The 15,725-nt window shown below is 57.8% G+C and overlaps 6 protein-coding genes across 6 annotated transcripts; 4 read left to right on the top strand and 2 right to left on the bottom strand.

The window, feature by feature from the left end:
- The first annotated feature begins 7 nt into the window (after positions 1-7).
- On the top strand, positions 8-1,899 carry J3D65DRAFT_633050 (acyl-CoA dehydrogenase/oxidase). The gene is made up of 3 exons (XM_066801086.1): positions 8-263; positions 324-785; positions 886-1,899. The coding sequence occupies exons 1-3, from the start codon at positions 147-149 to the stop codon at positions 1,720-1,722; spliced, it is 1,416 nt and encodes a 471-aa protein (XP_066653347.1). The 5' UTR covers positions 8-146; the 3' UTR covers positions 1,723-1,899.
- A 101-nt stretch (positions 1,900-2,000) lies between these two features.
- On the bottom strand, positions 2,001-3,606 carry J3D65DRAFT_669975 (glycosyltransferase family 22 protein; the record flags this gene model as incomplete). The annotated part of the gene is made up of 2 exons (XM_066803249.1): positions 2,001-3,442; positions 3,498-3,606. The coding sequence occupies 2 exons, from the start codon at positions 3,604-3,606 to the stop codon at positions 2,001-2,003; spliced, it is 1,551 nt and encodes a 516-aa protein (XP_066653346.1).
- Positions 3,607-4,204: 598 nt separating this feature from the next.
- J3D65DRAFT_481030 (E3 ubiquitin ligase complex SCF subunit sconC) lies at positions 4,205-5,445 on the top strand. Its single transcript, XM_066796583.1, has 6 exons — positions 4,205-4,348; positions 4,504-4,678; positions 4,744-4,832; positions 4,882-5,052; positions 5,112-5,281; positions 5,333-5,445. The coding sequence occupies exons 2-6, from the start codon at positions 4,624-4,626 to the stop codon at positions 5,337-5,339; spliced, it is 492 nt and encodes a 163-aa protein (XP_066653345.1). The 5' UTR covers positions 4,205-4,348; positions 4,504-4,623; the 3' UTR covers positions 5,340-5,445.
- A 230-nt stretch (positions 5,446-5,675) lies between these two features.
- Positions 5,676-8,128, bottom strand: J3D65DRAFT_633042 (uncharacterized protein). The gene is made up of 4 exons (XM_066801085.1): positions 7,681-8,128; positions 7,498-7,569; positions 7,161-7,441; positions 5,676-7,072 (listed from the first exon to the last, which is right to left on the bottom strand). The coding sequence occupies exons 1-4, from the start codon at positions 7,948-7,950 to the stop codon at positions 6,022-6,024; spliced, it is 1,674 nt and encodes a 557-aa protein (XP_066653344.1). The 5' UTR covers positions 7,951-8,128; the 3' UTR covers positions 5,676-6,021.
- Positions 8,129-8,191: 63 nt separating this feature from the next.
- On the top strand, positions 8,192-8,981 carry J3D65DRAFT_669972 (NADH ubiquinone oxidoreductase subunit NDUFA12-domain-containing protein; the record flags this gene model as incomplete). Its single annotated transcript, XM_066803248.1, has 8 exons — positions 8,192-8,242; positions 8,293-8,313; positions 8,385-8,391; positions 8,444-8,524; positions 8,578-8,620; positions 8,672-8,692; positions 8,745-8,882; positions 8,930-8,981. The coding sequence occupies 8 exons, from the start codon at positions 8,192-8,194 to the stop codon at positions 8,979-8,981; spliced, it is 414 nt and encodes a 137-aa protein (XP_066653343.1).
- A 1,200-nt stretch (positions 8,982-10,181) lies between these two features.
- Positions 10,182-15,395, top strand: J3D65DRAFT_605301 (ATP-dependent bile acid permease-like protein; the record flags this gene model as incomplete). The annotated part of the gene is made up of 3 exons (XM_066798345.1): positions 10,182-10,246; positions 10,312-14,654; positions 14,701-15,395. The coding sequence occupies 3 exons, from the start codon at positions 10,182-10,184 to the stop codon at positions 15,393-15,395; spliced, it is 5,103 nt and encodes a 1,700-aa protein (XP_066653342.1).
- Positions 15,396-15,725: the final 330 nt, after the last annotated feature.

Raw genomic sequence — 15,725 nt, 5'->3', positions numbered from 1 at the left:
AAAGCGGGCAGACGGGCTCCTCGCTAACCCCGTTGCTCCCGCATCGCCAGCCATACAACTACAATGGACCCCCGGAGACATTGTTCAATGCTTCTCTCGCCCTCAACCATCCCATCCCCACCCGATTGAATTCCACCACCGCCATCATGTCGTCGTCGGATTTGCTTGTCAACAGCGAAAAGGGCTACGTGCCCGCCTCGGAACGCATCCCACCCATTGCGCTGCCATATGTCAGCGAGCGCGCAAAGAAGACATTGGACCTCGTACGCAGCAGAACTGTTCCCACAGGATTGAACAGCAGGCTCACACATGCGGATATATAGGTCGAGCGCTTCGTCGAAGAAGAATGCATCCCGGCCGACGCCGTCTTCATGCAACAACTGGGCGAAGGCGTGCAAGCCCGCTTCTCAGCACATCCGCCGATCCTGGAAGAGCTCAAGGCCAAGGCGCAACAGCTGGGGCTGTGGAACATGTTCCTGCCCAAGGGCCACTTCAAGGAGGGGGCGGGCTTCTCGAACCTCGAGTACGGGCTCATGGCCGAGTACCTGGGCAAGTCGCGGACGGCGTCGGAGGCTGTCAACTGCTCGGCGCCCGACACGGGCAACATGGAGGTGCTGGCAAAGTACGGGACGGAAGCGCAGAAGCGCCGCTGGCTCGACCCGTTGCTGCGCGGCGAGATTCGCAGCGCCTTCTTGATGACTGAGCCCCAGGTTGCCAGCAGCGATGCTACGAACATTGAGATGAGCATTCGCCGCGAGGGCGACGAGTGGGTTCTGAATGGCCAGGTTAGTACCCCTGGTAACCTACATACCCTGCCCCCTGACACCCCTTGCCCACACTCTACTTCTCAAACAACCACCACCTACTAACCACCGCTTCCAACAGAAATGGTGGTCCTCTGGCGCCGGCGACCCGCGCTGCCAAGTCTACATCGTCCTGGGCAAATCCGACCCGACCAACGCGTCGGCGTACGCGCAACAATCCATCATCCTGGTGCCGGCCGACACGCCGGGGATAACGGTGCACCGCATGCTGTCGGTCATGGGCTACGACGACGCGCCGCACGGGCACGGGCACATCAGCTTCACCGACGTGCGCGTGCCGGCGGCCAACATCGTGCTGGGGCCGGGCCGCGGGTTCGAGGTGATCCAGGGCCGACTGGGGCCCGGCCGCATCCACCACGCCATGCGCAGCATCGGCGCCGCGGAGCGCGCGCTCGAGTGGTTCCTCGCGCGCCTCAACGACCCGCGCAAGAAGCCCTTTGGCCAGCTGCTCAGCGCCCACGGCGTCATGCTGGACCGCGTCGCCCGCAGCCGCATCGACATCGACGCCGCCCGCCTGTCGGTGCTCAACGCCGCCGTCAAGATGGACCTCGTCGGCGCCAAGCGCGCCCTCAAGGAGATTGCTGAGGTCAAGGTCTTGGTTCCCGCCATGGCCCTGCGCGTCATTGATGCCGCTATCCAGGCGTATGGCGGCGCTGGTGTCAGCCAGGAGACTCCGCTTGCCGGCATGTACGCGAATGGTCGCACGATGCGCATCGTTGATGGGCCCGACGAGGTGCACTGCTTGCAGCTCGGTCGCAATGAGAACAAGCGCGGCGAGGCGCTCAAGCGCCGCCTCGAGGCGCAGCTCAAGAAGTCGGACAGCTTGTTTGAGGCGCGTGGGCTGAAGAAGATCGACGTATTGGCCTTGGAGCGCTCGACGGGCAAGGCCAAGCTGTGAGCACGCAAGAGGTAGGTTCAGGGCTGTAGAACGTGTGCGTAACGTTGGATCTACGAGAGATGACGAACAATGAAAATCAGATTGACTGCTTGCTCGGATGTTGGGAAAAGGGGTTGAGATTTATGTATCTGAGGGGTATACAGCAGAAATACAACAAATGTAGACGCCATTGACGACTCCAAGATGAAGCTCCGTCCGTGTCCTATCATTTCCGGCCAACCTGACGCCAGAAATGTCAAAATATCGACGTCTTTGGATCCCTCGCAACTTCATGTACCTCAGCATTGCTTCCGTACTCTCCACACCGAGATGCCCCGCCTCCCAACCACTCGCGAGAGCGTCGGTACAACGCCGTCGTCGCCAAAGTCCATGTCGTCCAGGTTGATGTGCTTGCCGTACGACCACACTTGGTCGAGACGGAAGGGAACCTGCTCGTCAGTGTCACCGGCGTCTTGGCGAAAGCGGTCCAGGAACGTCGCACTACTGGGGGCAACAAGGTAGGTCAAGTTGTTGGCGTGATGATCCTGATCCGAGCACGCGGAGCCATCGACAACGCGGGTAACCATGTCGGCACGGGGCATGCCCATGAGGTCGACAGTGTCGACGACAGTGTTGCGCCCGTTGAGCAGCCACACAGGCGGGCTGTACGTCTTCCACCAGAAGACGCGGGCGAGGCCAGGCTCGCCGTGACGGGCAATCCACATTTGGGCGGGGACAACGCCGCCCTGGTGGTAGACGCCCATGAGGACACCCATGACGGCGTTGAAGGCAATCCAAGAGGCGAGCCAGGCGCGCCAGAGGCGGCGATTGACGAGGGGGTCGGGCAGGCGGATGGACGTGAGGAGCAGCGGGATCGTGGGCAGCAGGAAGCGCGCTTCTTGGTGCGGGAAGACGGAGAGCAGCGTGATGCCCGTCACAGCAGCGGCTGTACGCAGGTTCTTGCGGAACGAGAGGAAAATGAGCGGGTAAGTGGGTCCGAGGAGCTGTGGCAGGTTGGCGACCAGGTGCTGGTAGTAGGGATGTAGGCCGTGTTTGGCCAGGTTGGAAGCGGATGAGTTGTAGAGGAGGTTGTTGAGCGGCGTAATGACGGGGCGCAGGACGAGGTCGGAGAGAGTTATCTCGCCTTGGGTGTAAAAAGACGTGTCAAAGGCAATAGCGACCATGGCCGTCAGGGCTGCTGAGAGTAGCAGCACAATGAGCGAGAGCGGTTTGCGCTGAAAGTGAGAGAGGAGCTGTAGCGCAGGAACCACAAGATAGGCCGGAAAGGTGATGCGATTGAAGACTCCGACGACAGCGAGGAATCCGAGCACGGCGGATGCTGGCAGGCTCGAGTGCCTTTTATCGTGTTCGATGCGCTGGATCAATACCATGCACCAGATCAGGGCCAGAGTCTCGAGCGAGTTGGAAAAGGTGTGGGTTTGCAATGTCCAGGTCACGTATGAGGAGGCAACCAGCATCTGGGCAACTTTGCGCTGGCGCGGAGAGGATATGAGCTCCAGGATGGCCCAGTCCTCAAGGACCATGCTCAAGGTGAACATGAGGAAGCGCAGGGTCCAGTATACGACGTGCGGAGGAACGGTGCCCTGGGCGAAGCCGTCCCAGACGACGCGCAGGGTGAACATTGGGATGCCGTAGCAGATCCATAGCGGAAAAGAGCTCCGGATGGGATTTTGGGCTGTGAACTCCCAAGTGAGATGGACGGGGTAGGAAAAAACTCGGCCTGGAAAGCTGTTAGTGGCATGTTCTGGAGCGGCGCAAAGCAAAGAGGGTGGTACCTGCTATGACCTCGGGGCCCTGGAAGTTTTCATCGGGATGCAGATAGCTCGGCGAGAGGGCAAAGTAGAGGCGCACCAGCAGGAGGAAGAGGTAAACCCTGCGCCACATAGCTTTGGGGTTAGGGACAGTCGTCGTCGGAGCATGTTGCAGAGGAAAGGTGTTTTGTGATCGCTGTGCGACTCGACGGAGAGGTGATAAGGGGAGGCGGGCGATAGGTTGGGAGATGATTACACATGACGTGAGTAGAGTTTGCGAGTGACATGCAGGTTGGGCATGTTCCGGTAGGTTCGGTTTGTTTGAGCAGCTGGACGCGTGCCTGGCAGCACAATGGTCGTTGGCGCGTTGGTGGATGCAAGAGGCCGCTGCCGTGAGGCCCTGGGCTTCACGTGGGCGGCGACCTTGGCTTAAGCTCACCGGATGACCGCGCGGGGACATTTCCATGGATGCGAGTCGCGCAGTGTGCTGCGACAGCTGGTCTACATGTTTTGTTCGACGATTTGAGTTGTTGCATGCCGATTTGATGTTTGCGCATGCAGTTGGGCGCCGTGGTCAAAGAAGACATGCCTGGGTGGTCACACGGCAAATGTAAACAACAAACCACGACGGACGAACGAAGTGAAGAGAACCAAGCAAGACACGGCGCAGTGTAGAGTAGAATAGACACTCGGTCGGTCCAAAAGAGCGTGGATTGCATCTGTTGCATGCGCTGCCTGGCTCCACCTTACGCTTCCCCTACAACACAACCAACGCCCGTGCTCGCTTACAGTTGGTACCTACTGCCTGCCGTGGTTGACTGTACCGGCCCTGCCAGCGGCGCCTGCGATACTAGCTAGAGCCATCCCTCTTCTTCGTTCGTCTCCTCTTCCACTCATCATCCAACACTACTCCAACCATCTCCCCCACGTCGCCTCATCTTACCACTCTGAAAGTCTTGTCTTGGGTGCGGCCACATATATACCCACGCCAGCCCAGATCATCCACAACCTGACCCGCGGCTTCTCTTAGCTCCGACCCCAAGCACAGCACCTCAAAGTCCACCCGCCGCCACGCCGACACCACCACAACCTTTCTTCAACCACCACCGCACACGACTGCAACGACTACACGTCTGTCTCGCCCTGCACCATGTCTTCGCAGAAGATCGTCCTCACCACCAGCGACGGCGTCGACATTGAAGTCGGTACGTTCCGCTCCCCGCTCGCGCCCGCCCTCTGGCGTCATTGCTCCTCAACTGACTGTACCCAGAGCGCCAGGTCGCTGAACGCTCCATTCTGATCAAGAACTTGCTCGAGGACTTGGGAGCCGACTCCGGAGAGCCCATCCCCATCCCCAACGTACGCTGTCCGCCGTCTCCTCTCTCCAACACTGCTGACGCCCGCCCAGGTCAACGAGCAGGTCATGCGCAAGGTTCTCGAGTGGTGCGAGCAGCACAAGAAGGACCCGCCCGCCTCTGCCGATGACGACTCCGACTCGCGTAAGAAGTCGACGGACATTGATGAGTGGGACCAGAAGTTTATGCAGGTCGACCAGGAGATGCTGTTTGAGATTATCCTGGTAAGATACAAACAAATAATGGCGCTTGAATAGCTGGCCGCGTACTGACGTATTTGCAGGCTGCCAACTACCTCGACATCAAGGCGCTTCTTGATGTTGGCTGCAAGACCGTCGCCAACATGATCAAGGGCAAGTCGCCCGATGAGATCCGCAAGACGTTCAACATTCAGAACGACTTCACCCCGGAGGAGGAAGACCAGATTCGCCGCGAGAACGAGTGGGCCGAAGAGTGAGTAGAAATCCATGGTTAAGCGAGGCCCAAGTACTGACAAGACAACAGCCGCTAAGCCATCGTCCTCACGTCATCTGCTCCTCCGTCCAAAGGTCGCAACATGACCTAGAATTTGCGCTTAACCTCTGAAACTTCCTTGGTCGTCGATATGACGGCGCCTGTCCGGACTTCGAATAATTTCGCGGGATGGTTTTCACTCGGCGACTGGGGATCCCACAACGCTAGAACGCAGTGGTCTTCTTGCCTGGGTGACTGGTGTTTCGGTGTATGTTTAACCCAAGGTCAACGGTTCGGGTTTTACCAAGCCTGGGCGGCGGCTGCTTGCTTGCTTGCTCGGTCCAGATCAAAGTTGCTGCTCTCCTTTCCCCCCATCCATCATTCTACCACCCACCACTAAAAGAGCAGCACTTCGTTTGTATCTGCCGATTCTCGGGGGTCTGCACAAGGCGCAGTTTTTTCCTTTTCAGAGTATTCCATGGTTCCAGGATAGGATAGAAAGCAGTGACCAGCCCTGAAAGTTTACACCTCGTTGCCAACATGAAACCTGTCTAAGTATGCTCATCGCGCCGTCTACATGTACCGATACACAAATGCGTCATGGCCACCAGAGCTCAACGTCCCCACTCGCTTTCTTGGAATGCATGCCTCCTGTACATCTCTCGTTAATCGTACAACCCTCTTCACATGTGTTCTTTCTTCTTCCCCCTCATTGTTCAACACCAAACGTGCCAAAATGCCTACAGCGCGCCACCCAAAACCCTCACAATGCCCATGGCCAATCGCACATGCAGGCCGACCCTCCTCTCGACCTTGGCGAACTCGTCCCAGCCCACGTCGCGCGCGTAGGCGCGCAGCAGCGCCTCCTCGTCGCCCAGCCGCCGCATCAGGTCGGGCGAGCGCGTCACGACGAGCACGTTGGCCTCGAGGTCGAGCGCGTGCGATCGCGCCGTGTAGTTTGAGGAGCCGATGAGCGAGACTTGCGGGAGGGGGCGTGGGGCGTTGTCATTGCGGTCTTGTTGGTGTTGTCGGGATTGAGGCGAAGGCGGCGACGACACCCACAGCCCCTTGGCGTGGTACGTCCAGCCGCCGGGCTCGCCGACGGAGCCGCGCTGCCACTCCATGAGGCGGACGCGGGCGGCGAGGTGGGCGCGCTCGACGGCGCGCAGGAAGACCTCGGCCAGGTGCGTGTAGGCGGGCGGCAGCAGGCCGCTGACGCCGGGGGAGCCGTAGAAGCCGTTGGCGCGCGGGCTGGCGGCGATGACGGTGCCGCGCGCCGGGTTGCTGCCCAGCAGCAGGTTGCGCATGTGCGGCGTCATGTTGAAGTAGCCCGCCGTGAAGGTCCACGTGCTGCCGTGGTGGGCCGGCTGCGTGAGGAGCGTGAGGAGCGAGGTTAGCGCGGGGAGCTCGGTCGATGTGTCGGTCGACGAGGGCAGGATGGGCGTGAATTGGAGGAGCGGGTAGATTAGTGTCGTCGTTGACAATGAGGAGGAAGACGAGCGGATAAAGGGGGAGGGCGGAGGCGGCGTGCTGGGCCGGATCAGCGGCGTCAGGAGCGTCGATGCCGCGCGCTTGAAGGCGTGTCGGTCGTCGAGCGGAGATGGGCTTGGATTGCTTGCTGGCCAGCTCATCGTGTATCCGGCGGGCTCGTCCTTGGGGGCTGGCAGAATCTGGTACGACAGCTTGCAGACGGCCGCGTGGATGCGGGCAAAGTAGTCGGCGATGGCGGCGGAGTGGAAGACGTGGTAGCGGTCTTGTCGGTTCGTGAAGTAGTCGTTGGAGAGGTTGGCACTGCGTTTTTCGTTTGTCAGTCGATACAGATGTTGTTGGTCTTTGGGGTTGATTGCTGTCCCCCCATGTAAGCTTCTTGGTCACTCACCCTGACATGATCAACTCATCGTCGACGCCGTATAGCTTCATGTGCTGCAAGCCCCAGCCCTCGTTGATGCGCTTGGGAATCAACTTCTTCCGCAGCCCGTGTAGGTTTGGCGTGTGGAACATGCGAATCTCAACACGGTCCTCTCCAAACTCGGTGATCAGGGGCGCCAGCAGAGACGCGCATGATGGTTCCGGCGTCTCTCTCGTGCCGCGGAGAGCGTCTGTAAGGAATGAGACTTTGAGTTTCGGGTTGCGCTGGAGCGCGTCCCATATGACTGATATCTATGCCAGTCAGGACTGGGCTCTATGTCCAAAGCAACACTGTCGAGGTCACGTACCAGCTCATGCTCAGTTTTGCCAATGTAAAGAGTAGAGAGGTAGATTCTCCGTTGTGCAGTTGAAATTTTTGCCTGACCTAATACGTTAGCCCTGTTATTTTTCGAGCATTTTGTACTATTAAGAAGACTGAGGGAGATAGTGCACTGGAAGCTAAGAGGGGGAAAAATTCAAAAATTGCTGACCTTGAGCGTCTCATAAAATTCAGACGGGGTTTTCAAGATTTCTATCTGTTCCGGCTCCACTTCAAACCTGGGGGAAATCTTGTCAAGTTCAGTGGTCAAGCTCCCCAGGAGCGAGGCGCCCGACTGGGCCGGGGCCGGCGTGTTGGCCGCAGCTGCAGAAGTGGAAGAATATCTCTTGACAACTTGGGCTCCAGGTGTCGCGCGTTTCAGCGAATGTGCGGGAGACCGAAGCCGTGCACATCTGACAACGCCCCTGGCAAACATTTTCATGTGCAAGAGGGAGTCAGCTTGCCTGCGGGTGGGCGCGCAACGCAAGGCAGCTCTGGTCTAGGGTCGGGTGGTGTTGGAGGGCGGAAACCGAACCATGCCCTGGGCGGAATTGCGTCGGAGCGACCCCAGACGGACGGGACCTCCGCCTTCTGGTCGCCAAGCGGAGCCCTCCGCATCATCCCATCACCACCACGGTGTCTCGCCGGGATCGTCCACCGCATCGTCCTCCGCACCATCCAACATGTCTACCATTCTGCGCACGCTGCGCAACCTGCGCCGAGTTGGCTTCAAGGTTGGATTCCTGGACTCGTTGCCCTGACCTGAACGCTAACTTGATCGTAGGACGCCGCCCACCAGATGCAGGTACGCCTCCCACTGCTGCCCGCGGACGCCTTTGCACGTCGAAGCTGACCGCACATTGTCTGGAACTGTAGAACATTGGTCCGCCCATCAATCTCAAGTTTGCAGCGGCAAAATGCTGATTTGAGCACAGGCGATACCAAGGCCGGCACTCTGATTGGGATGGACAAGTACGGCAACAAGTACTTTGAGAACTTGGAGGAGGAACTGCCTCGTCAGTGGATCGTCCCAATTTCTCAAGGATTGAACAATTGACGCGAATGATAGTGAGGACACGCTGGGTGGACTACAAGGACAAGGAATACGATGCGTGAGGATGCAAGCTCCTGAGGATTGTTGACATGATACTGACTGCGGACAGGTCGCAGATTGAGCCAGGCTGGTATTTTTCGAGCTGGAAAGATCAATCTCTAGCAGCGACTGATGGATAGCAGGCACGCCTGGATGTCGTACTTGGTCGACAAGCCGCCGAGTGCGGACCCCATTCTCCAGAGACAGGTTCGCGAATGGGAGCCCAAGACGCACAGGCCCGTCCTTACCCTGGGACGTTCTGCGTACAAGCCGTACAGCACGTAAGTTGATTGCAGTCATGGAGAGGTGGGTTAGTGACAAGATACAGGACCAAGCCCAAGTACGCTGCGTGGACGCCGGTTGCTGCGCCGCGCCAATAGATGGGGCCGATTTACGAGGAGTTGGGAGTTGGGAAGTGTAGAACAGATCAAGCCGTGCCTAGAACTCTTCACATGCGACATGAAATATACTTCTGGTGAATGGTTTCCGATCGGTAGTGTTGGGAATGGGCGCATACCAGCCAGGAGGTTTGGCGGAGCGGAATAGGGCTCCGAGTGGTGTGCGAGAGGCGGTTGGATACATGGAAGGCGTATGTAAGCACGAAGAAGGCGGACGTGATTGGGCGAGATAAACTTGGGCTGCACGCGCGGAGTCATTGCCCGTACAGTAGCATCATGGGTGGGTTGTTAGTTACCGGGCAACGAGGCGGCGACATCGGTTCCCCAGCTGCTAACGCCTACGCCGTGAAACCACGCTGACCATGCTAATTTGGACCTCGTCGAAGCCACGCGTCGAAAAAGTGGTTGTTGAAGGAATGAAGCGATGAAGCGAATAGACGCGGAGGAAAGCTGCCGGGTCGTGACGGCCAGCAGAGATCTCCTCATGATGCGCGGCAGATCCGCCGGTCCAACGGTGTTCGAGGCCGAATCCCGGTGCGGTGCAGCACAGCAGGCTAGGTTGATGAACATGCATGTGGGGTCGCTGGAGCTTCTTTGGCGCTCGAGAAGGCTGAGGATGGCCCTCCCTGGTACCTGTAGTGGTGCCGCTGTCGGATCGGAGCCGTCAAGAGTCGGTGTATAGGTTAAGTCCTATCCTCCCCATGCATGTCGTGATCCTGTCCTCGGCCCTCTCTCTTCTTCGACCGCCGGACCAGCTTTCGCCGCGACGTCTTCTCTGCCCTGGCCTCCGCTGCAGACGGGAGTCCCGTCGGTGTCTGCTTCTGCTTCTGCTCCTGCTCGTCCGGGTTACCGCAGTTGCTCCGCTCGGTGAATAACATAATCTTATAACTAGGTACCGTACCTACCTACGTGCTAGTTTTGCTGGGTCCTGGATACGTCAGACGCAGACGCCGCTCGACCGCACCGCACCGCACCGCACGGTATTTACGCCGTCCCTCTGCCACCAATCCTGCACTGCGACCCGACAACCATCTCCTGTCAATACTCACGTCCCTGCGTCCCATGCAACCCTAAAGACGTCGCCAAACACGTCGTGTCTTTTGTCAGAGGTTGTGCGCTGCCCAGCCTGACTGCCCCCACCATTGGCTGGCTCAACCATAGGCGACCCGACGACCGCAGAACATGTTCGCCAACTGCAAAGGTCCAGTCTGGGGCACAGATGACTTTTCCCGCTGCTTCCTGCAAGAGTACGTTTCCTCTGCCCTGCATTGAGCCTTATGCGCCCCCGCTAACCGTGTCATCTGTCAAACAGCTACCTCGAGACGCTTTTGCCCCTCTTAGCATGCGTCCTCTCGGCCCTCTACCTGTCCTCACAACTGCTACGCTCATGGCGACAATCACGCAAGCCAACGCCCTATAACCCTCTCGACTCGTGGCGCAATTCCTTCTCCAACCAATCATCTGCGAGGACCGCAAATCTTCTCCAAGACGACTCCGAAACCGAAGACGAGTTCGACCGCAACGCCGACCTCGCTCTGGTCCCAACCATCACAAATGACTCGGTCGTCGAGGTGGACAAGCCGCGCGGCGAGGTGCTCTTGGTCGTCGTAGAAGAGGTCGCGGTCCTTGGAGAATTGGCCATTCACGTCGCAGAGCTGGTCACTGGCCAAGGAAATAGAACTGCAGGTATCGCAGGCGTCGTCGTCTGGGGCTACGTCACTACGCTGGCGTCGGCGCGACTCTTGTTCTCCAACACGAGCAAGTTCTCGTTTCCTCGTCTGTGGTACCACACAGCATTTATCTACATCTGGCAATGGCTTATAGGCATTCTTCTCTTCCGCTCGGTCCTGATCCACCCTCCCTCCCCGCTGGCCCTGGACTTGACCACTGCGGATTTTTGTGTCAACACCCTCCTGGCCGTGATTGCGCTTCTCTCGCGCAAAGGTAACCGTGCCGTGGAGCTGGAATATGAAGCAGACATTCAGCCCTCCAAGGAAGCCACCGCGAGCGTGCTCTCACTGGCCACGTTTGCTTGGGTCGATTCCCTAGTCCTTCGGGGATGGAAACGGACACTGGAGCTCAAGGACGTGTGGAATCTCCCGGCCAAGGACAAGTCTACAGCCATTTTATCCGACTACCGGCAGTTCAAAAAGACGCAGGCCCTCGCCTGGCACCTCCTCAGGTACTTCCGCCGCGGTCTCTTGATCCAGGCCGTTTGGGCTGCGTGCTCTGGCGCGTTCTTGTTCGTTCCCACCATTCTCCTGAAGCTCATCCTCGAGTACGTTGAGAATCCAAATGCGACACCCAAGAATGCTGCTTGGTTCTACGTCATTCTGCTCTTCCTGTCTGGCGTCATTTCCGCCTTGGCCGACGGGCAAGCACTGTGGATTGGCCGCAAGATTTGCATTCGGATCCGCGCCATCATCATTGGAGAAATCTATGCCAAGGCGCTCAAGCGCAGAGCCGCTTCTGGTGCCGACAAGATTCTAGGCGAGAAACGCGATCCCGAATGGACCGAAACCAAGCGTCAGAAGTTGAAGCGCATGCTATCCTTGGGCCGGGGCAAGCCCAAGTCTGGAACCACAAAGAGCGCCAATGTTGTCGAGTCTCAGGTCACGTCCGGCGCCATCATCAACCTCATGGCTGTGGATTCGTTCAAGGTTGCCGAGATTTCTGCCTATCTTCACTTTCTCTGGGCGAGCACTCCGGTTCAAGTCGTCGTTTCGGTGGCCCTGCTATACCGCATCCTCGGTTGGAGCTCTATTGCTGGCATTTGCACCATGGTCCTACTCTTGCCTGTCAACATGCTCATCTCGAAGAAGTTTTCCGCCATTCAGAAACAAATCCTCGCAGCCACGGATGCCCGTATCAACACCACCAACGAAATCCTGACCAACATTCGAATCATCAAGTACTTTGCCTGGGAACAGCGGTTCAAGGCCCAGGTTGATGAGAAGCGCGCGGTCGAGCTCCGCCACCTCCGCCGGAGATATCAGTGGTGGGCCACCGCCGCCACGGTCTGGTCTGGGGCCCCGATCATCATCACGTTCTTGTCGTTCCTCGTATACACCACGGTGGAGAAGAAGGATCTCATCCCATCAGTAGCATTCACGTCGCTGTCCCTCTTCCAGCTTCTCCGCATCCCGCTCGACCAGCTCGCAGACATGGTTGCGCACGTTCAAGAATCCAAGGTTTCCGTCGACCGTATCGAAGAATATCTAAGCGAGCCCGAGACGGACAAGTACAGGCAGCTCAAAAACGAGGACACGGACGAAAATGGCGACCCCGTCATTGGATTTGCGCACGGCACCTTTAGCTGGGGTACCGGCGAGTCGGAAGAGGGCGATGTTGACGATGCTTTCAAGCTGATGGATCTAGACTTTCGATTCCACGTCGGACACCTGAACGTCATTGTGGGACCTACGGGATGCGGCAAGACTTCGTTGCTCATGGCACTTCTCGGCGAGATGACGTTGATTGACGGAAAAGTGTCCCTGCCGGGCGCGCGTTGCCGCGAGGACTTGGTCCCTGACCCCGAAACTGGCCTCACCGAAAGCGTCGCGTACTGTGCTCAGCAGGCTTGGTTGATGAATGGCACCATCAAGGAGAACATTGTCTTCAACGGCCCCTTTGACCCGAAGCGATACAAGAATGTAATTATTGCTTGCTCGCTTCAGAGGGACTTGGAGATTCTCGATGCTGGGGATCAGACGCTCGTCGGCGAAAAGGGCGTCACCTTGTCTGGAGGCCAAAAGCAACGCATCTCTCTCGCTCGTGCACTCTATAGCAAGGCCCGTCATGTGTTGCTCGACGATGTCCTTAGTGCAGTCGATTCGCATACGGCCAAGTGGATCTTTGACCAGGCGCTGTTGGGCCCCCTCATGTACAACAGGACTTGCGTCTTGGTCACGCACAATGTTTCCCTCTGTCTGCCTCACTCCGAGTTCGCCATCGTCCTCGAAAATGGCAAAATTGCTGCTCAGGGCACGCCCACCGAAGTCATTGATTCCGGAAAGCTCAGCGAGGACCTCTCCAAATCGCGACCCGTATCGCGTGGACCCTCGCGCATTGCATCTCGAGTGCCTTCTGATGTTGGAGGCGAGGAGGCTATAGGAGAGAATGGCCACGCGAACGGCAATGCGAATGGATCTGCCAATGGAACGGTCGCCAAGGAAAAGAAGCCAGACTCGCAGGAGGAGACCAAGGCAGTCGGCGGTGTCAAGATGAGCATCATCATCATGTACCTCAAATCCATGGGCACATGGTGGTACTGGCTGGCCGCTTTTGCCGTCTTTGCTGCTCAACAGGGTGCTTCCGTCTCAACAAACGTCTGGATCCGCCAGTGGGCCAATGCCTACCAGGTCAAGCAAGTTGGCATCTTCGGCGCCGAAAAGCATTCTGAGCACATAACTCATTTGGGGACTGCCAACGGAATTGGATCCTGCTTGACCAGTGGAACATGCGTCTGGCCGATTCCGTGGTTCTCCCAGCCAAAGCCCGACCATGCCGCCAGTGATGCCCTCCAAATTTCCATGACTTCTGGCAGCAGCAGCTACGTCAATGCTGGCTATTATCTCGGCGTCTATGCGTTGCTCGGTGTCGTTTTTTGCATCATCACGCTGCTCAGAGAGGGCGTTCTCTTTGCCGGATCCCTGGCCGCGTCTCGCAGGATTCATGAACGCCTCGTTCAGACGGTCATGCACGCCAAGTTCCGCTTCTTTGACCAGACTCCCCTGGGTCAGCTCATGAACAGGTTCTCCAAGGACATCGAATCCATTGATCAGGAGATTGCACCAGTCGCAATCGGCGTAGTCCACTGCCTGGCCTCCATCATCACCGTCGTCGTCCTCATCTCTGTTATCATTCCGGCTTTCTTGCTCGCTGGCATCTTCATCACTGCCCTATTCTTCCTGATTGGCATGTTCTACATTAATTCATCTCGCGACTTGAAGCGTCTAGAATCGGTACAGCGCAGCCCGCTCTACCAACAATTCGGAGAGACCTTGTCAGGCATGACCACCATCCGTGCCTACGGTGACGAGCGTCGGTTCATCCGCGAGAATCTCGGCCGCATCAATACGCACAACAGACCTTTCATCTACCTCTGGGCTGCTAACAGATGGCTCGCGTTCCGTGTCGATGTCATTGGCTCCATGGTTTCCTTCTTCGCCGGTGCGTTTGTCATTTCGAGCATAGGCAAACTGGATGCGGGTGCGGCCGGTCTCGCCATGACTTACGCTGTGACATTCACCGACAACGTTCTCTGGTTCGTCCGCCTGTATGCCGCCAATGAGCAAAACATGAATTCGGTGGAACGTATCAAGGAGTATCTGGATGTGGATCAAGAGGCTCCGCCAGTCGTCGAGGAAAACAGGCCTCCGGCGAACTGGCCGAGCAAGGGCGCCGTCGAGTTTATCGGTTACAGCACTCGCTACAGGCAAGACTTTGACTTTGTGCTCAAGCGCATCACCTTCAAGATTCTCCCAGGAGAAAAGGTGGGTGTTGTTGGTCGCACAGGTGCTGGCAAGAGCTCTCTGGCACTCGCCCTATTCCGAGCGCTCGAGGCCGAGGAAGGCAAGATCCTCGTCGACGATGTCGACATTGGTTTGATTGGCCTGCAGGATTTGCGGGAGAACATCGTCATGGTCCCGCAAGGTGAGATTTTCTCCTGATTCGAAAGACGTCAACTAACTCGATACAGATCCCACGCTATTTAGCGGCACAATTCGCAGCAATCTCGATCCCTTCGACCTCTTCACCGACGAAGAAATCTTCACTGCCCTTCGCCGCGTGCAACTTGTGGGCTCTGCCACAGCATCAGCAAACACGACGCGTCCGCCCTCGCCGTCGGGCAGCACCAACAAGCTCGAACTACCCAAGGGCTCGCCAGCAAGAGGCAAGAACGGCAACAGCAGCATCGCCGCGACGCCCGCGTCGAGCACCATAGACCTGCTGCCAGACAACAAGAACATCTTCCTCAACCTCTCGTCGGTTGTGGCCGAGTCTGGGTCCAACCTCTCGCAGGGCCAGCGGCAGCTACTCTGCCTGGCGCGCGCTCTGCTCAAGGCGCCCAAGGTGCTGCTCATGGACGAAGCGACGGCCTCCATCGACTATGCGACCGACGCCAAGATCCAAGAGACGATTCGCGAGATTCGCAACACCACCATCACCATTGCACACCGCCTGCAGACCATCATCGACTACGACAAGGTGCTTGTGCTCGACCGCGGCGAGGTCGTCGAGTACGGTGACCCCTGGGACCTGGTACGCCAGAAGAAGGGCGTCTTCCGTGGAATGTGCGAGATGAGTGGTGACTTGGCTGTGCTGGAGAAGGATGCGAAGAGGGCGAGTGAGGCGAGGGTCAAGGCAGCGAAGGCAGCGGCTAGGGAGGATTAGAGTCGAAGGCTGTATATGGATTGAGGGAAGTTGGACAGTGGATTCCCCACCGGTTGCTGTAGCAACCGCGCCTCTTGTACCTTGCCTTATAGACTAAAGGACGGACGGATTCTTTGGGGAACAAGAGGAAGACGATGGTCAAGTAAACAAGGTTTCTTTTCTTCTGTAGTTCTTACGCGCTTGTGTCTGTCTAGGGGTTTTCCTTTGCTATTACTGTTGTTCCTGTGGTAAATATTCGAAGGGGAGCAGGAGAGGTTGCGACGGGGGAAAGGGGGAAAGGGGGAAAGGGGACAGCCCTTCTGGCTATTTACTGGTTTCCCAGTTGGTTGG

Source organism: Phyllosticta citribraziliensis (genome assembly GCF_038025025.1).
Source record: "Phyllosticta citribraziliensis strain CPC 17464 chromosome Unknown J3D65scaffold_9, whole genome shotgun sequence".
NCBI classification, from domain to species: domain Eukaryota; kingdom Fungi; phylum Ascomycota; class Dothideomycetes; order Botryosphaeriales; family Phyllostictaceae; genus Phyllosticta; species Phyllosticta citribraziliensis.
The sequence above is the reverse complement of the archived record's forward strand: the minus strand, read 5'-3'. Positions and strand labels throughout refer to the sequence as shown.